The sequence below is a fragment of the Lithobates pipiens genome, unplaced genomic scaffold (genome assembly GCF_037356315.1).
Source record: "Lithobates pipiens isolate NorthernLeopardFrog02 unplaced genomic scaffold, aLitPip1_a1.2 Scaffold_8, whole genome shotgun sequence".
Lineage (NCBI taxonomy): Eukaryota > Metazoa > Chordata > Amphibia > Anura > Ranidae > Lithobates > Lithobates pipiens.
The window spans coordinates 541748132-541761769 of record NW_027507903.1 but is presented as its reverse complement, the minus strand read 5'-3'; the positions used below and the strand labels follow the sequence as shown (position 1 = coordinate 541761769).

General features: G+C 43.3%; 1 protein-coding gene across 1 annotated transcript in view; it reads right to left on the bottom strand.

Moving 5' to 3' along the window:
• Positions 1–12151, bottom strand: part of LOC143960806 (scavenger receptor cysteine-rich type 1 protein M130-like) — a 48777-nt gene extending 36626 nt beyond the window's left edge. The window contains exons 1-2 of the mRNA XM_077469723.1: positions 11986–12151; positions 5859–5980 (exon numbers count right to left, since the gene is read on the bottom strand). Coding sequence (XP_077325849.1) covers positions 5859–5980; positions 11986–12037 — 174 coding nt within the window. The 5' untranslated portion in view covers positions 12038–12151. The remainder of the gene's footprint in view (positions 1–5858; positions 5981–11985) is intronic.
• Positions 12152–13638: the final 1487 nt, after the last annotated feature.

Genomic DNA, 13638 nt, shown 5'->3' with positions numbered 1-13638 from the left:
CTGAGCAGCAGTAAACCATAAAGTGAAACTAAACCTATTGATTTGAGGGTTTCAAAAAAGCTACATTCCTCGAATGCTAAGATTGCTAACTGTCACATTTGCTTGTGTCCTCAACCAAACTGCCAAACCATCAAATGTCTGGTGCCATAACTGGTCAAATGTGCAGCACCATGGCAGTTGCAGATCAAACAGAAGCAGCTTTCTTGGTTGTAAAGGATAGGAGGGTTTAATTCAGCGTTAAGGCTGTCACAGATAATCCTCTACAAATTAGGCACAGTGCCTAAAAATAGAGAGCAACTGAGCATGTGCAGAACTGGCTGAGACAGTGTATTACTGGCTTTTAAACAGAATAGACACCTATTTTTAATGGTTGACATACAGTATCTCACAAAAGTGAGTACACCCCCTCGCATTTTTGTAAATATTTTATTATATCTTTTCATGTGACAACACTGAAGAAATGACACTTTGCCACAATGTAAAGTAGTGAGTGTACAGCTTGTATAACAGTGTAAATTTGCTGTCCCCTCAAAATTACTCAACACACAGCCATTAATGTCTAAATTGCTGGCAACAACAGTGAGAACACCCCTAAGTGAAAATGTCCAAAATGGGCCCAATTAGCCATTTTCACTCCCTGGTGTCATGTGACTCCTTAGTGTTACAAGTTCTCAGGTGTGAATGGGGAGCAGGTGCGTTGCATTTGGTGTTATTGCTCTCACTCTCTCATACTGGTCACTGGAGGTTCAACATGGCACCTCATGGCAAAGAGCTCTCTGAGGATCTGAAAAAAAAAATTGTTGCTCTACATAAAGATATCCTAGGAAGCCTCTTCTAAAGATAATGCACAAGAAAGCCCACAATCAGTTAGCTGAAGACAAGAAGACTAAGAACATGGATTACTGGAACCATGTGCTGTGGTCTGATGAGACCAAGATAAACGTTTTTGGTTCAGATGTTGTCAATCATGTGTGGTAGCACCCAGGTGAGTAGTACAAAGACAAGTCTGTGTTGCCTACAGTCAAGCGTGTGTTATGGGAGTGTCATGGTCTGTGGGCTGCATGAGTGCTGCCGGCACTGGGGAGCTACAGTTCATTGAGGGAACCATGAATGCCAACATGTACTGTGACATACTGAAGCAAAGCATGATCCCCTCTGTTTGTAAACTAGGCCACAAGGCAGTATTCCAACATGATAACAACCCCAACACACCCCAACACACGCCCCAACACACACCTCCAAGTCGTCCACTGCCTTGCTAAAGAAGCTGAAGGTAAAGGTGATGGACTGGCCAAGCATGTCTCCAGACCTAAACCCTATTGAGCATCTGTGGGGCATTCTCAAACAGAAGGTGGAGGAGCGCAAGGTCTCTAACACACCAGCTTGGTGATGTCATCATGGAGGAGTGGAAGAGGACTCCAGTGGCAACCTGTGAAGATCTGGTGAAGATCTGGTGAACTCCATGCCCAAGAGGGTTAAAGCAATGCTTGAAAATAATAGTGGCACAAAATATTGACACTTTGGGCCCAATTTGGACATTTCCACTTATGGGTGTACTCACTTTTGTTGCTAGTGGTTTAGATATGAATGGCTGTGTGTGTTAAGTTATTTTGAGGGGAGCACATTTACACTGTTATACAAGCTGTACACTCACTACTTTACATTGTAGCAAAGTGTCATGTGTTCGGTGTTGTCACATGAAAAGATATAATAAACTATTTACAAATATGTGAGGGGTGTACTCACTTTTGTGAGATACTGTAGCTATACATGCAAAAGGGGCTTGAAGTTATCTAGCAGGACTTAATTTTCTGACTAAAGTTCCACTTTAAGAATTAGCCATAGCAATATACCTATGTAAACAGAACAACACAGTGCCACAAGCAAAAAACAATCCGGAGTAAGTATTGCTGACCTTAAAACCCAATCAGGGTCTCACTAATATGTGTAAGGCTTCATGTACACTTGAACTACTTTGACCACCGGCCCTGGAAAAATGCAAAGTGATTTTGCCACAATTTTGCACATTTTGCGGCCAGCAGTCAAAACGTTCCTATACTGAATGCGTTGTAGGGGAGGTTGAACCTCACATAACTGCCGCAGCTACTAAACAACCCTAAAAGCCTATGTGTACATGGACACATATGCTTTTATGGAGTTGAGTTTAGGAGCTTTGGCAAAAAAACACCAAAAGCTCCTAAACACAAGTTTCGGAGCTGCTACTTAGTTACATTGGTCCATCTTCACCAATGTAAGTATGTGCCATACCTGGGGGATCCCTGTCAAAGCTGGAAATCACTGTAGTAGGCACAACTACTGCAGTGATCTCTACTAGCTCCCAGGTCCCATGCCATGTGGCTGCCCTGCTACTTACTAAACACGGGAGGTCACCTGCTCAGTACAGGCAACATTTAGAGAACACCGCATTTTCTCAATGAATGCAAAGTGTTCTATAATTGGACAAGCTGGAGATTGTGACATTGCCACCCTGATCGTCCACCTTATCCAATCATAGATTGCTTTGCATTTCTTGAGAAAATGCTAAATGTTCCCTGACTGGTACCCATGCCTAGTAAGCCACCTCCTGTGTTCACAATGCAGCAGAGCAGCTGCTCTGCAAGAGACACAGAATCTAGTGGAGATTACTGTAAAGTAGTAACCCGATATAGCACATAGATTGTTACATTGGTCAAGGCTGGACCAATGTAACTATGCAAAAGATGGCATTACTAAACTTGACCTTTAAGCCCTGTGACTTTATCTAGCTGGACTCTATGGCTAGAAGTTTGTGGACACCTATAAGTTGGTTAGACATCCTAAGGCCTTAATATGCAGTTGAGTTGGCTTCCCTTTACCCTTCTGGGAAGGATTTCCATTAGATTATGGAGTATATCTGTGAAAATGTATACTCATTCAGCCAAATAGCATTTGCAAGGTTAGGTAACTGGTGTTGGATGAGTAGACCTAGCTCCTAATTGGTGTTCCAATTCATCCCAAACCTGTTCAGTCGGGTTGAGATCAGCACTCTGTGCAGGCCTACTGAGTTCCTTCACACCAAACTAATCAAGCCATGTCTTTATGGAACTGTCTTTGTGCACAGGGGTGCAATCCAATCATGCCGGACCAGAAAGGGGCCTTCCCCAAAATGTTTAAACAATGTAAGCACACAATTGTCTAGAATGTCTTTGTACTGAATATACTTGATATTTTGAAGGGTCACATACATGTGGCCTTATAGTGGGTAGGATAGTCATACTTTTGGCCATATAGTGAGAAGGATAATCATACTTTTGGCCATATAGTGGGTGGCATATTCAGGTGACCATGACACACAATCAACCTTCCAATAGAGGATATTACCCAGACAGGAAGTGATGGAAAAGGTCCCAAATAAGAACAAAAACAGCGACAACCTATTTTGTGGCCAAGGATTAGAACATTTATTAGTTTTTTTTTCAGGGGGGGTTTTGCCTGTCTGTATTTTCCCATCCATTTCCATTCTGTTGCATCCTATTCCAGGACAGCAACAAAAATAGAAAATCTAACTCATCTCCACTTTGTCCAGAACAATAAATAAGTTATGATGTGAATGAGGTTTTTACCACTAAAGTACATAAAAGGAAATACATGTAATAATTAAAGCAGCTGACAAACAGGATTATTGATGAAAAGCAGTTTGGGCTTTAGTAAGTTAGTCCTAGGATTTTACATCTACTTGGTACTATAAAAAATAATTTTGAGTTTACATTCTTTATTTATTAGCAGGCCACAAAATCTCTAAAATTGTCAGTGGAATGTTCCCCTTCTCACCACTTAAGACAGTACACAAGACAAGCATCTGCCCTAAATCCATCCATGATTAGATCTTACATTAGAGGGATTTCCTAATTATAGATCAAAACAGTATAAATAAGCTAGATAGGCTTCTCATAAATGGCCACACATAGGATCTGCATTCTAGATTTGGATGGAAAAGTCCATTCTTTTTGGTGAAATATTGTAACGTATCATGCCCACTGCCATTGGTCCTATTCTTTTACAGTTTTTAGGATACGTTTGGGAACAAATATAATGTAAGTAAGCTATTCTATCCTACAGCTGGCTACAGAAATAAGATCGCGCTCACTAGACTTGTGGCCAATTCTTTGAATGAACAATCTTTTGCATGAAATATTGTTCCATAAACAATTACAATTTCCTTTGTCAAAAATGTTTTAAAAATTACACATGCAACAGTGTAAGATAACTTATGGGCCATCATGAGGAATATTGAAGGACACTGAGAAGTCATAGTACATTGGCTGCAAACCATTGACTTACAATCAGAGGATGCTGGGACTGTGACATCATAATGGGCGGGGACATCACCCGGTGACCCCACCCATTGTCCCTATATAAGTCGACCGTGCAACACATCCCTGTCATTACGGCCAGAGACAGTGACAAGTCAACATCTCAAGGAAGAAGGAGAGAAGAACAGAAGGCTGCGACAGAAGACCGGGCCACCGCCAGTAAAAGAGCTGGAAGAAGGAGCAGAGGCCCGGCAAGAAGAACCGAAGAGGGGGACAAGACCCCCGAAGTCGGAAGAAGACACCCGGGCGGCGGCGAAGAATAAAGCCAGGCTCCTCCGCTAGTTAAAGAGCTAGCAGAAGATAGCGGAGGAGTCCGGCGAGAAGACCCCCGAAGACGGAAGATGACCCCCGGAGCTGTGCAATAAATTATTTTTAACCCTTGTGTGTTGTGTTTTATTTAAATTTTTTTCACAGGTGAATGGGTAGGGGTACATTGTACCCCATACTCATTCACATAGGGTGGGGGGCCGGGATCTGGGGGCCCCTTTATTAAAGGGGGCTCCCGGATTCCGATAAGCCCCCCGCCCGCAGACCCCGACAACCAATGGCCAGGGTTGTCGGGAAGAGGCCCTTGTCCTCATTAACATGGGGACCAGGTGCTTTGGGGTGGGGGGGCCGCACGGCCCCCCTTCTCCAAAGCACCCCCCCATGTTGAGGGCACACGGCCTGGTACGGCTCAGGAGGGGGGGGGGCGCTTTCTCGTCCCCAACACCCTTCCTGACCGGCCGGGCTGCGTGCTCGGATAAGGGTCTTATATGGACCTTGGGGGGACCCCCATGCCGTTTTTTCAGCGTAGGGCTTCCCCTTTAAGTCCATACCAGGTGAAAGGGCCAGCGACGTGTCAATCTCGCCCACAGAAGGGCGAAGACCAAGTCAGCCGGATAGTTTGATCGTGTGTACAAGGCAAAAGACAAACCACAAACAAAAAACTTTCATATAAATAAAAAATATAAAAATATAACTATTTGAGCAGTCAAATAAACATCACTACACTTATCTATAAAACCTAAATAATAAGAAATTATAGGCTTTAGCCTTATCAATCAACCAGAATTCAGCTTTTTTACACTTTTCATCTGAAAGAGGTCCATCATCCAGATGTGTCTACTGCAGTCTTAAGTCTACTATATGAATATGTTAATTACCTAATATTTAAAGTATAACTAAACACAAAACTTTTTTTATTGGTTTTGTAAGGATTAGAGAGGGATTAAACATCTGTCAGAGCTTTATTGCTGTCTGTGCCCTTGTTAGGGAAATTCACTCTCTCAATGTATCATGTTTACCGCTATCATCAAAAGTGAACGAAAATCCTAAACTTTGGGTTGTCCCCGAAACAGTAAAAGAGGGGACCTGCTCCAATAGGGACTGGTCTGGTGACCCACTTTGGAGGGATTTGCTATCACTTCCTGTTTTGGGCCATGGGACAGGAAATTAAGGGAAATCATCCCCAATGGGACACAGATGGCAAAACAGAGCAAAACTAAATAACACTGGAAACCATACCAGTCTGCCAGTATCATTGCTGAACACGAAGATGATCCCTTGACATGTTTCTCCACTATCCACCATGGATTCATTCTGCAAAGTCACCAGTGAGCTGATTAGGTCTGTGGCACCACTTAAGCCTTGAAAATAAATATTGAAGAGAACAGGAAAACAGATCAGTCACTCAAATAAGGAATATGTCACTAACAGGATGCAATTAAAATAAATAATATGAACTAAAAATTAGTGCATTAGGCATCATTCACAGAGCACTGCATGTATAAGATCAACCAATGCCATGGTCTTATTGATGGAGTTCAGCCCGAGGTTCCACCACTCTTAATTTGGGAGCCTTTTGCTTTAAAACACCCTCTTTGACCATGGCAAGAGTTAAAGCCACAATGTGAACATGTCTTTGAAGATCAAGCTGGATTTGAAACTTGATCTAAATATGTATGACAATTTAAAATCATACAGTCAGTGATAAACAAGGAAACCTCCACAGTTGCTAAACATATAGGGTAAACGGGTGGTACCTCCTCCATGTTCCCCTCCTTATTAGGCACCAAGTGTGAGTCACATAAGAGGCCTACCCTGGAGTGGGTTCTTCTGGACTATGCTAGGCAACTAGAATGGGTCACTGTCTTGCACATGGGTTACCGTTAGTTGTGCTGTGCTCACCAATGCCCTGGGACAGGGTGGAGGTCACTTTTAGAGAAAACGAAACCTTAGGGTTGACCTCTAACCAGATGACTGAACTTAGTTTCCCTCCTAAATGCAACGAGTAACAGTAATGGTGTTTGTTGACATAAAGAGAGTTAACCGAGAGTCTGTGCCCTCTCCATCTGTCCAGCGTATCTCTACGACCTCACTCCCAGTAACAAAAAATGGGCTCCACCATTTCTCTAGCACAGGCTCAATGTGTGTACTCACTTAACTCTTGCTCTTTCGTTCCTGTGCACAAGCTGTCCTACCTGCCACAGGCACACGCTTCACGACAGGCTGCTTGTAAAACCTTTGTTACCCTTGGTTACCACTTGCATCTTCATACCCAATGTGCTAATTGTTCCAAGCTGTAAATTATGAGTGCTGATTACTTGCATTGCTCCTCTTTAGTAACTTCAGACCAGGCAAAGACAAAGTTTCAAAAGCTTTACTCAAATAACTTAGGTATGACAGTAAAACAAAGGCAACAGTCCTTCCATAAACAAATCCCTAACTCAGGCTTGTGGCTGCCCCAGTGTACCTACACAGGTAAGAGTCCATCTTTGGCAAAGTCCAAGGTGGCATTGTCTAGGGTTGGTATCTTCAGCGTGGATTGCAGGTTCCAGCAATCCTCCTATGCTGTGGGAGACTCCTAAAGCCAAATGTTCATCAGCAAGTAATTAGGCCCGCCATGGTATAGCAGGCTGGCAGGACAGACTTCGGCAACAGCATCACCAGTGAAGAGGGTAATGGCAACGAACACTAGGATACAGACCCCTGTCCTTTTTATAATGACTCAGGACCAGTGGGTCGGACCCAAGAAGCCCACCATGAAAAAGTCTGGGAACAAAGTTAGAGCGGAGTTCCACACATTTTTTAGTTTATTAAAAGTCAGCAGCTACAAAAAGTGTAGGGCCACCAGTTTGAGACCCCTGGTCTAAACCGCTGGCAACAAAAGTGAGTACACCCCTAACTGAAAATATCCAAATTGGGCCCAACGTGTCAATATTTTGTGTTGCCACCATTATTTTCCATCACTCCGTTTGAGAATGCCCCACAGATGCTCAATAGGGTTTAGGTCTGGAGACATTCTTGGCCAGTCCATCACCTTTAACCTCAGCATTTTTAGCAAGGCAATGGTCGCCTTGGAGGTGTGTTTGGAGTTGTTATCATGTTGGAATACTGCCCTGCGGCCCAGTGTCCTAACATATGGGATCATGCTTTGCTTCAGTAGGTCACAGTACATGTTGGCATTCATGGTTCCCTCAATGAACTGTAGCTTCCCAGTGCCGGTGTTCTGCCATATAACGTCCGGCCATCTAGAAGTGTTCGCCCCGTACTGCGCAGGCACAGCACTTGCGCAGTACGGAGCAGAAGGAGATTCGGAAAATCTCAGAAGATGCCTGCGCCGTGAGTCGAGGTGCTAGCCCCACCATCCAAGTGGACATAGGGCTGCACATATTAGAGGGCCCCTCGTGGGCTTGCTTCGCTCTCCACACTTCGGCATGACCTTGCTGCTCTCGGCTCATTTTATTCTAACTCTATGTCCACTTGGAATGTGGGGCTAGAACCTGGACTCACGGCGCAGGCGCCGTTCATTTTTGGCTATTTTCGGAATCTGTGTGTCCTGTGTACTGCGCATGCACAGTACACAGTGGGCACTATCTGATGGGGGACACTATGTAATAGTACACCGGCAGCACTCATGAAGCCCCAGACCATGACACTCCCACTGCCATGCTTGACTGTAAGCAAGATACACTAGTCCTTGTACTCCTCACCTGATTACCGCCACACATGTTTGACACCATCTGAACCAAATAAGTTTACCTTGGTCTTATCAGACCACAGGACATGGTTCCAGTAATCCATTTCCTTAGGCTGCTTGTATTTAGCAAACTGTTTGCTGGCTTTCTTGTGCAACATCTTTAGAAGAGGCTTCCTTCTGGGACAACAGCCATGCATACCGATTTTATGCAGTGTGCGGCGTATGGTCTGGGCACTGACAGGATGAACCCCCCCACCCCTTCAACCTCTTCAGCAATGCTGGCAGCACTCATACGTCTATTTCCCAAAGACAACCTCTGGATATGACACTGAGCACGTGCACTCAACTTCTTTGGCCGACCATGGTGAGACCTGTTCTGAGTGGAACTTGTTCTGTTAAACCGCTGTATGGTCTTGGCCACCATACTGCAGCTCAGTTTCAGGGTCTTGGCAATCTTCTTATAGCCTAGGCCATCTTTATGTAGACAAATAATTAATATTCAGATCCTCTGAGAGTTCTTTGTCATGAGGTGCCCTGTTGAACTTCCAGTGACCAGTGTGTGAGAGTGAGAGCGATAACACCCAATTTAACACACCTGCTCCCCATTCACACCTGAGACCTTGTAACACTAACGAGTCACATGACAGGGAAAATGGCTAATTGGGCTCAATTTGGACATTTTCACTTAGGGGTGTACTCACTTTTGTTGCCAGCGGTTTATACATTAATGGCTGTGTGTTGAGTTATTTTGAGGGGACAGCAAGTTTACACTGTCATACAATCTGTAAACTCACTACTTTACATTGTAGCAAAGTGTCATTTCTTTAGTGTTGTCACATGAAAAGGTATAATAAAATATTTACAAAAATGTGAGGGGTGTACTCACTTTTGTGAGATACTGTATTTGTAGAATGCCTGAAAAGTCTAACCCAAACATGGAATTGCACACTTAAAGATATAGGAATGTTGTAATTCGGGGTGTGATCACTTGATTATTGCTTCTAATATTTTTTGGGGCAGCAAGTATTGTGTGTATCTGTCATTGTGGTGCATATCTATTTTTTTGCGCACTGGATATCAATTCAAAATGACTGGTCTAGCTTACCTCAACGTGTTAATTGGTAAAATAATGCACAATTACATGTTTTTTGAAATGCCCCCCAATACACTAGGTGTCAAAGTGGACTTTATAGTGTACAGTGGGTTAGGTGCTAGAAAATAAGGTACAGGTTAAGGGGTAAAGCAAGCCTACAGGTGGGTGGCTTTTTCACTATGGCCTATGGAGAAGGCCACCAGTACAGGGTACCATGCCACCCTGTCAACTGAGAAGAGGACCAGATTGCCAACTGGCATAGTTTACAGCTCCTTGTCTGCTTCTCTCTCTCTCTTCTAAGATAAATGAAAAGGAGGTATAGTTCCCATGAGAAGGGGAATCTGTTAACTTATCTACAGGTATAGTAACCTTTTGACTCTTTTGCTGCTACCGCCATAGCTGTTATGACAGGGCAGCTGGCATATAAACAAACTTATGTCTGCTATAGCATATAAGGTGTTATAAGAGCCCATAAGCGTGTACACATATACAGTACATACTTAGGGCTAAATTGCGTAAAAATACTCATCTGGAACACAGGTGGTTGTTTTTTTCACCGCTGGATGCTGATGTGTATTATGGACCTAAATGACACTAAGTGCCTAGGCTATACTATAAGGTAGCTAGTAGTATTCTATAATAATAAATAAAGCCTGTACTAATCCAAAAGCGGCATTTTTTGCACCCATGGGCATGAGCCCTAAGGCCCTGTTCACACTGGCATTAAAAGCATTAGTTTGAGGCACATTTTTATTGCTTCTCAAAGTACTAGTAAAGCAGTCTACAGTTGATAATATGGTCATCACATTATCAAAGCATGAAGCGTGAAGCGTTTGCATTGTTGTGCTTCAAAAATGAAGCTTCATGTGGAGTTTGGAAGGAGTTGAAGCATCTCAACTCCTTCCATTCAAGCCTATGATAATGCACCATAAACGCACTGGAACGCATTTGCAGAGTGCCTGCGGCACGTTAGGCCTTATTCACAACTGCCAAACAAATAGGAATCTGGGGTGCACATCAAACGCGCATACGGCTTTTAGGGAGCGCTTTTTAATGAGCTTTTAACATGTGCTAAACGAACAACTCGATAGGTGCGTTTGTTCAACGTCAGTATTTTGAGAAAGTTTGAACAAGGCCTAATGCCAGGCAGCAGAGCATCATATAAGTCATGCTGTAATAATCACCCAACTATCAACATGGTAGGTAAAATGTGTATTCATAGCCCTGAACGGATCAGTGGAGTCCATGCAATGTTTTTCAGCATTCGGGAATTTCTTTTTTATGGATTTGCATGCAGCCCATTGCTTTTTTATGGGCTCGTGCTTAGAGTCACGTAAACGCTCAGAAACTAGAGCCATGTTCGGATAAAAAAAAACATAAATCTGAATTACTGGTCAGTATTTCATGAGAGTACACCTAAATACGCATATACGTGTGTTGGTCTATCACACCCCTTAAATTAAAAAAAGCAACAATGCGCAAGGAAAGGCACCAGGATTATCTATTTGATTATTAGAGTATAATATTAGTTGAATATTTTTACGCAAAAGAGCATTTAAAGAGCTTGAAGAATTGTATATGCACATATGCACACGGATGTTTACAGATGTGCCTATATGCGTGTAAATGTATGCACTATAAGGGTCATATTTGCATTTTTTACACAGGAACTTTCTGCCAGGAATATCCAGGTATCAGAACATCAGTACCATGTGCAAGAAACCTGTACCAGATGTAGTCAAACGCACTTTTAAACGCACTATGGACGCATGTGCAAGAAAAAGGAATGTATTTTAACGCGCCTAGTTTACCCTATTTAGGTGCTTTCACATGCATTTTTCACAAGGAAAAGTATAAAAACTCACATAAATGTACCGCAAACGCATGTACATGCAACTCTGTAAAAAAGTTCATAATAATGGCAATAAAATGCAAATGCTCCCCAAACACAATGAAAACGCATTACAAATGCATGTAAACATGGGTTCGGAACTGCACACTGAACACAGATTTTGCGGTGTAAACGAGCCGCTATGGTGGCCATACACGCTTTGATAAATAATCGATTTACTTCAATCTCTCCAAAAAGAAATGATCAATCTATAGTTGACAATCGATTCAATCGGTATGACACACACACAGAAAAGCGTATTTCGGTCAGTAGTTGAAAGATACGATCGTAAGTTATCGATCGCATCTGTTTTTATCAGGCAATCTCATAACCCGATCCAAATTCATGAACAAATGCATGTGCTGCCGATTTGGTGCAATGCGATTGATAATTTTGCGCTCTGTCCGATCGTTTTTTTCATTGAATCTGATCTATATGGATTGGGAGGGAAGTTACACCTACTGAATAGTTTGCTAAATCGCACATCGATCGGATAATAAAAATCAAAGCGTGTATGGCCACTAAGATCTACGTTAAGATCATGGATGTCCTGGGAAGAGAATACTGAAGTTAGTGATTTGTAGCAGTTGAAGCTTCAGGAAAGCAGAGGGGAAGAGAGATTAGGACGGGGAGAGACTACAGCAGGATCCAGAGAAGAGATACAAACTTTTAGGAAAAACAAACTCACCAAAACAGGAAAAGCAGAGCAAATAACAGGAAAGGGGCAGTGCCAGCTCCATGCCAGGGACAGGAGAATGGGGAATATGGGAGGACTTGTGTGTCCAGGGAGGAGGAGAAGCTGGGAGAGGAACAGACGTGTGTATGGGAGAGGAGGGCCATGTATACAGGAGTGGCTCAGGGAGTACCTGTGTGTACAGAGGAGGGGACTGTCTGTCTATGGAGACACTCAGCAGTTCCTGACACACAACATTCTCGCTCAGCTGTTTCCGTGAGACTACAAGTCTCAGCATGCTTCAATGACACCATACTAGGATTAGGATCTGGGATGCAGCAGCTCTGTCCATGCATGCTAGACTTCCACATTGACCAGGGACTGATTCAGAGATTTTTGCTCCCAGGTTTTCACTTTCCTTTTTTATTTTTTTTTTGTCATGCTGGATATAGTACATGAGGTTTTTCACACTTTATTATTTTAAGTAGGGCTGTAGGTAAAACTCCTTTTTTAAGGACAGTGTAGAGTAGGGTTAGGATCTCACTTCCTGGTGTAAAATGACACTATACTCTTGGTTTAAAAGAAATTCCATTGAAGTCTCAAAAAGTCCCTTCTATTGCTCTCAGCCGCCTCCCCTTTTTTTTTCTTGCTGTGATCCCACTTTCTGTTAGCCCTTGTACACACGGTCGGACATTCTGACGGAAAATGTCCGATCGGACCGTGTTGTCGGATAATCCGACTGTGTGTGGGCTCCATTGCACTGTTTCCGTCGGAATATCCGACCGACAAAGTTTTAGAGCTGGGCTATAAAATTTTCCAACAACATGATCCGATCGGACTTTGTCCGATCGTTTGTAGGGAATTCCAATCGGACAAAGTGCCACGCATGCTCAGATCAAATTCCTAGACCAAAGCTTTTGGCTACTAGCCTGAACGTAGTCCCGTCGTAACGAAATAACGGCATCACGTTACGAACAAGTTTCCGACAACTTTGTCTGACCGTGTGTATGCAACACCAGTTTCGGACAAAATCCGACGGATTTTGTTGTCGGAATGTCCGACCGTGTGTACAAGGGCTTAGAGGGGGACTATGTTCTTTCTTTATGGTCTCACTGTATGTAGGAACGTAGCCACCCTCACTTGTTCACCCCTGAGATGGACTGGGGACTAATGGCACATACACACGATCGGAAATTCGGCCAGCAAAAGCCTGACGAAAGCTTTTGGTCATAAAATGCGATCGTGTGTATGCTCCACCGGACTTTTGCTGGCCGAATTTCAGCCAGCAAAAGATTGAGAGCAGGTTCTCAATTTTTCGGTCAGAAACAGTTCCGGCCGGAAATTCCGATCGTCTGCAGCAATTCCGATAAGCAAAATTCCTACACATGCTCAGAAACAATTCGACACAAGCTCGGAAGCATTGAACTTCATTTCCTCGGCTCGTTGTAGTGTTGTATGTCACCGCATTCTGTGACCGTGTGTATGCAAGCCAAGCCTGAGTGGAATTCCATCAGAAAAAACATTCAAATTTGCTTGTGTGTACGGGGCATAAGGTATTTGTAGTGTACATAGAGCACCCGAACGAATGTGTGTCGCTCATTCCCAACAAACCAAATGGAGGAGGAGAGGTTTGGTAGCTCATGGAGGATGTTTCAGGGAGGCAGAAAA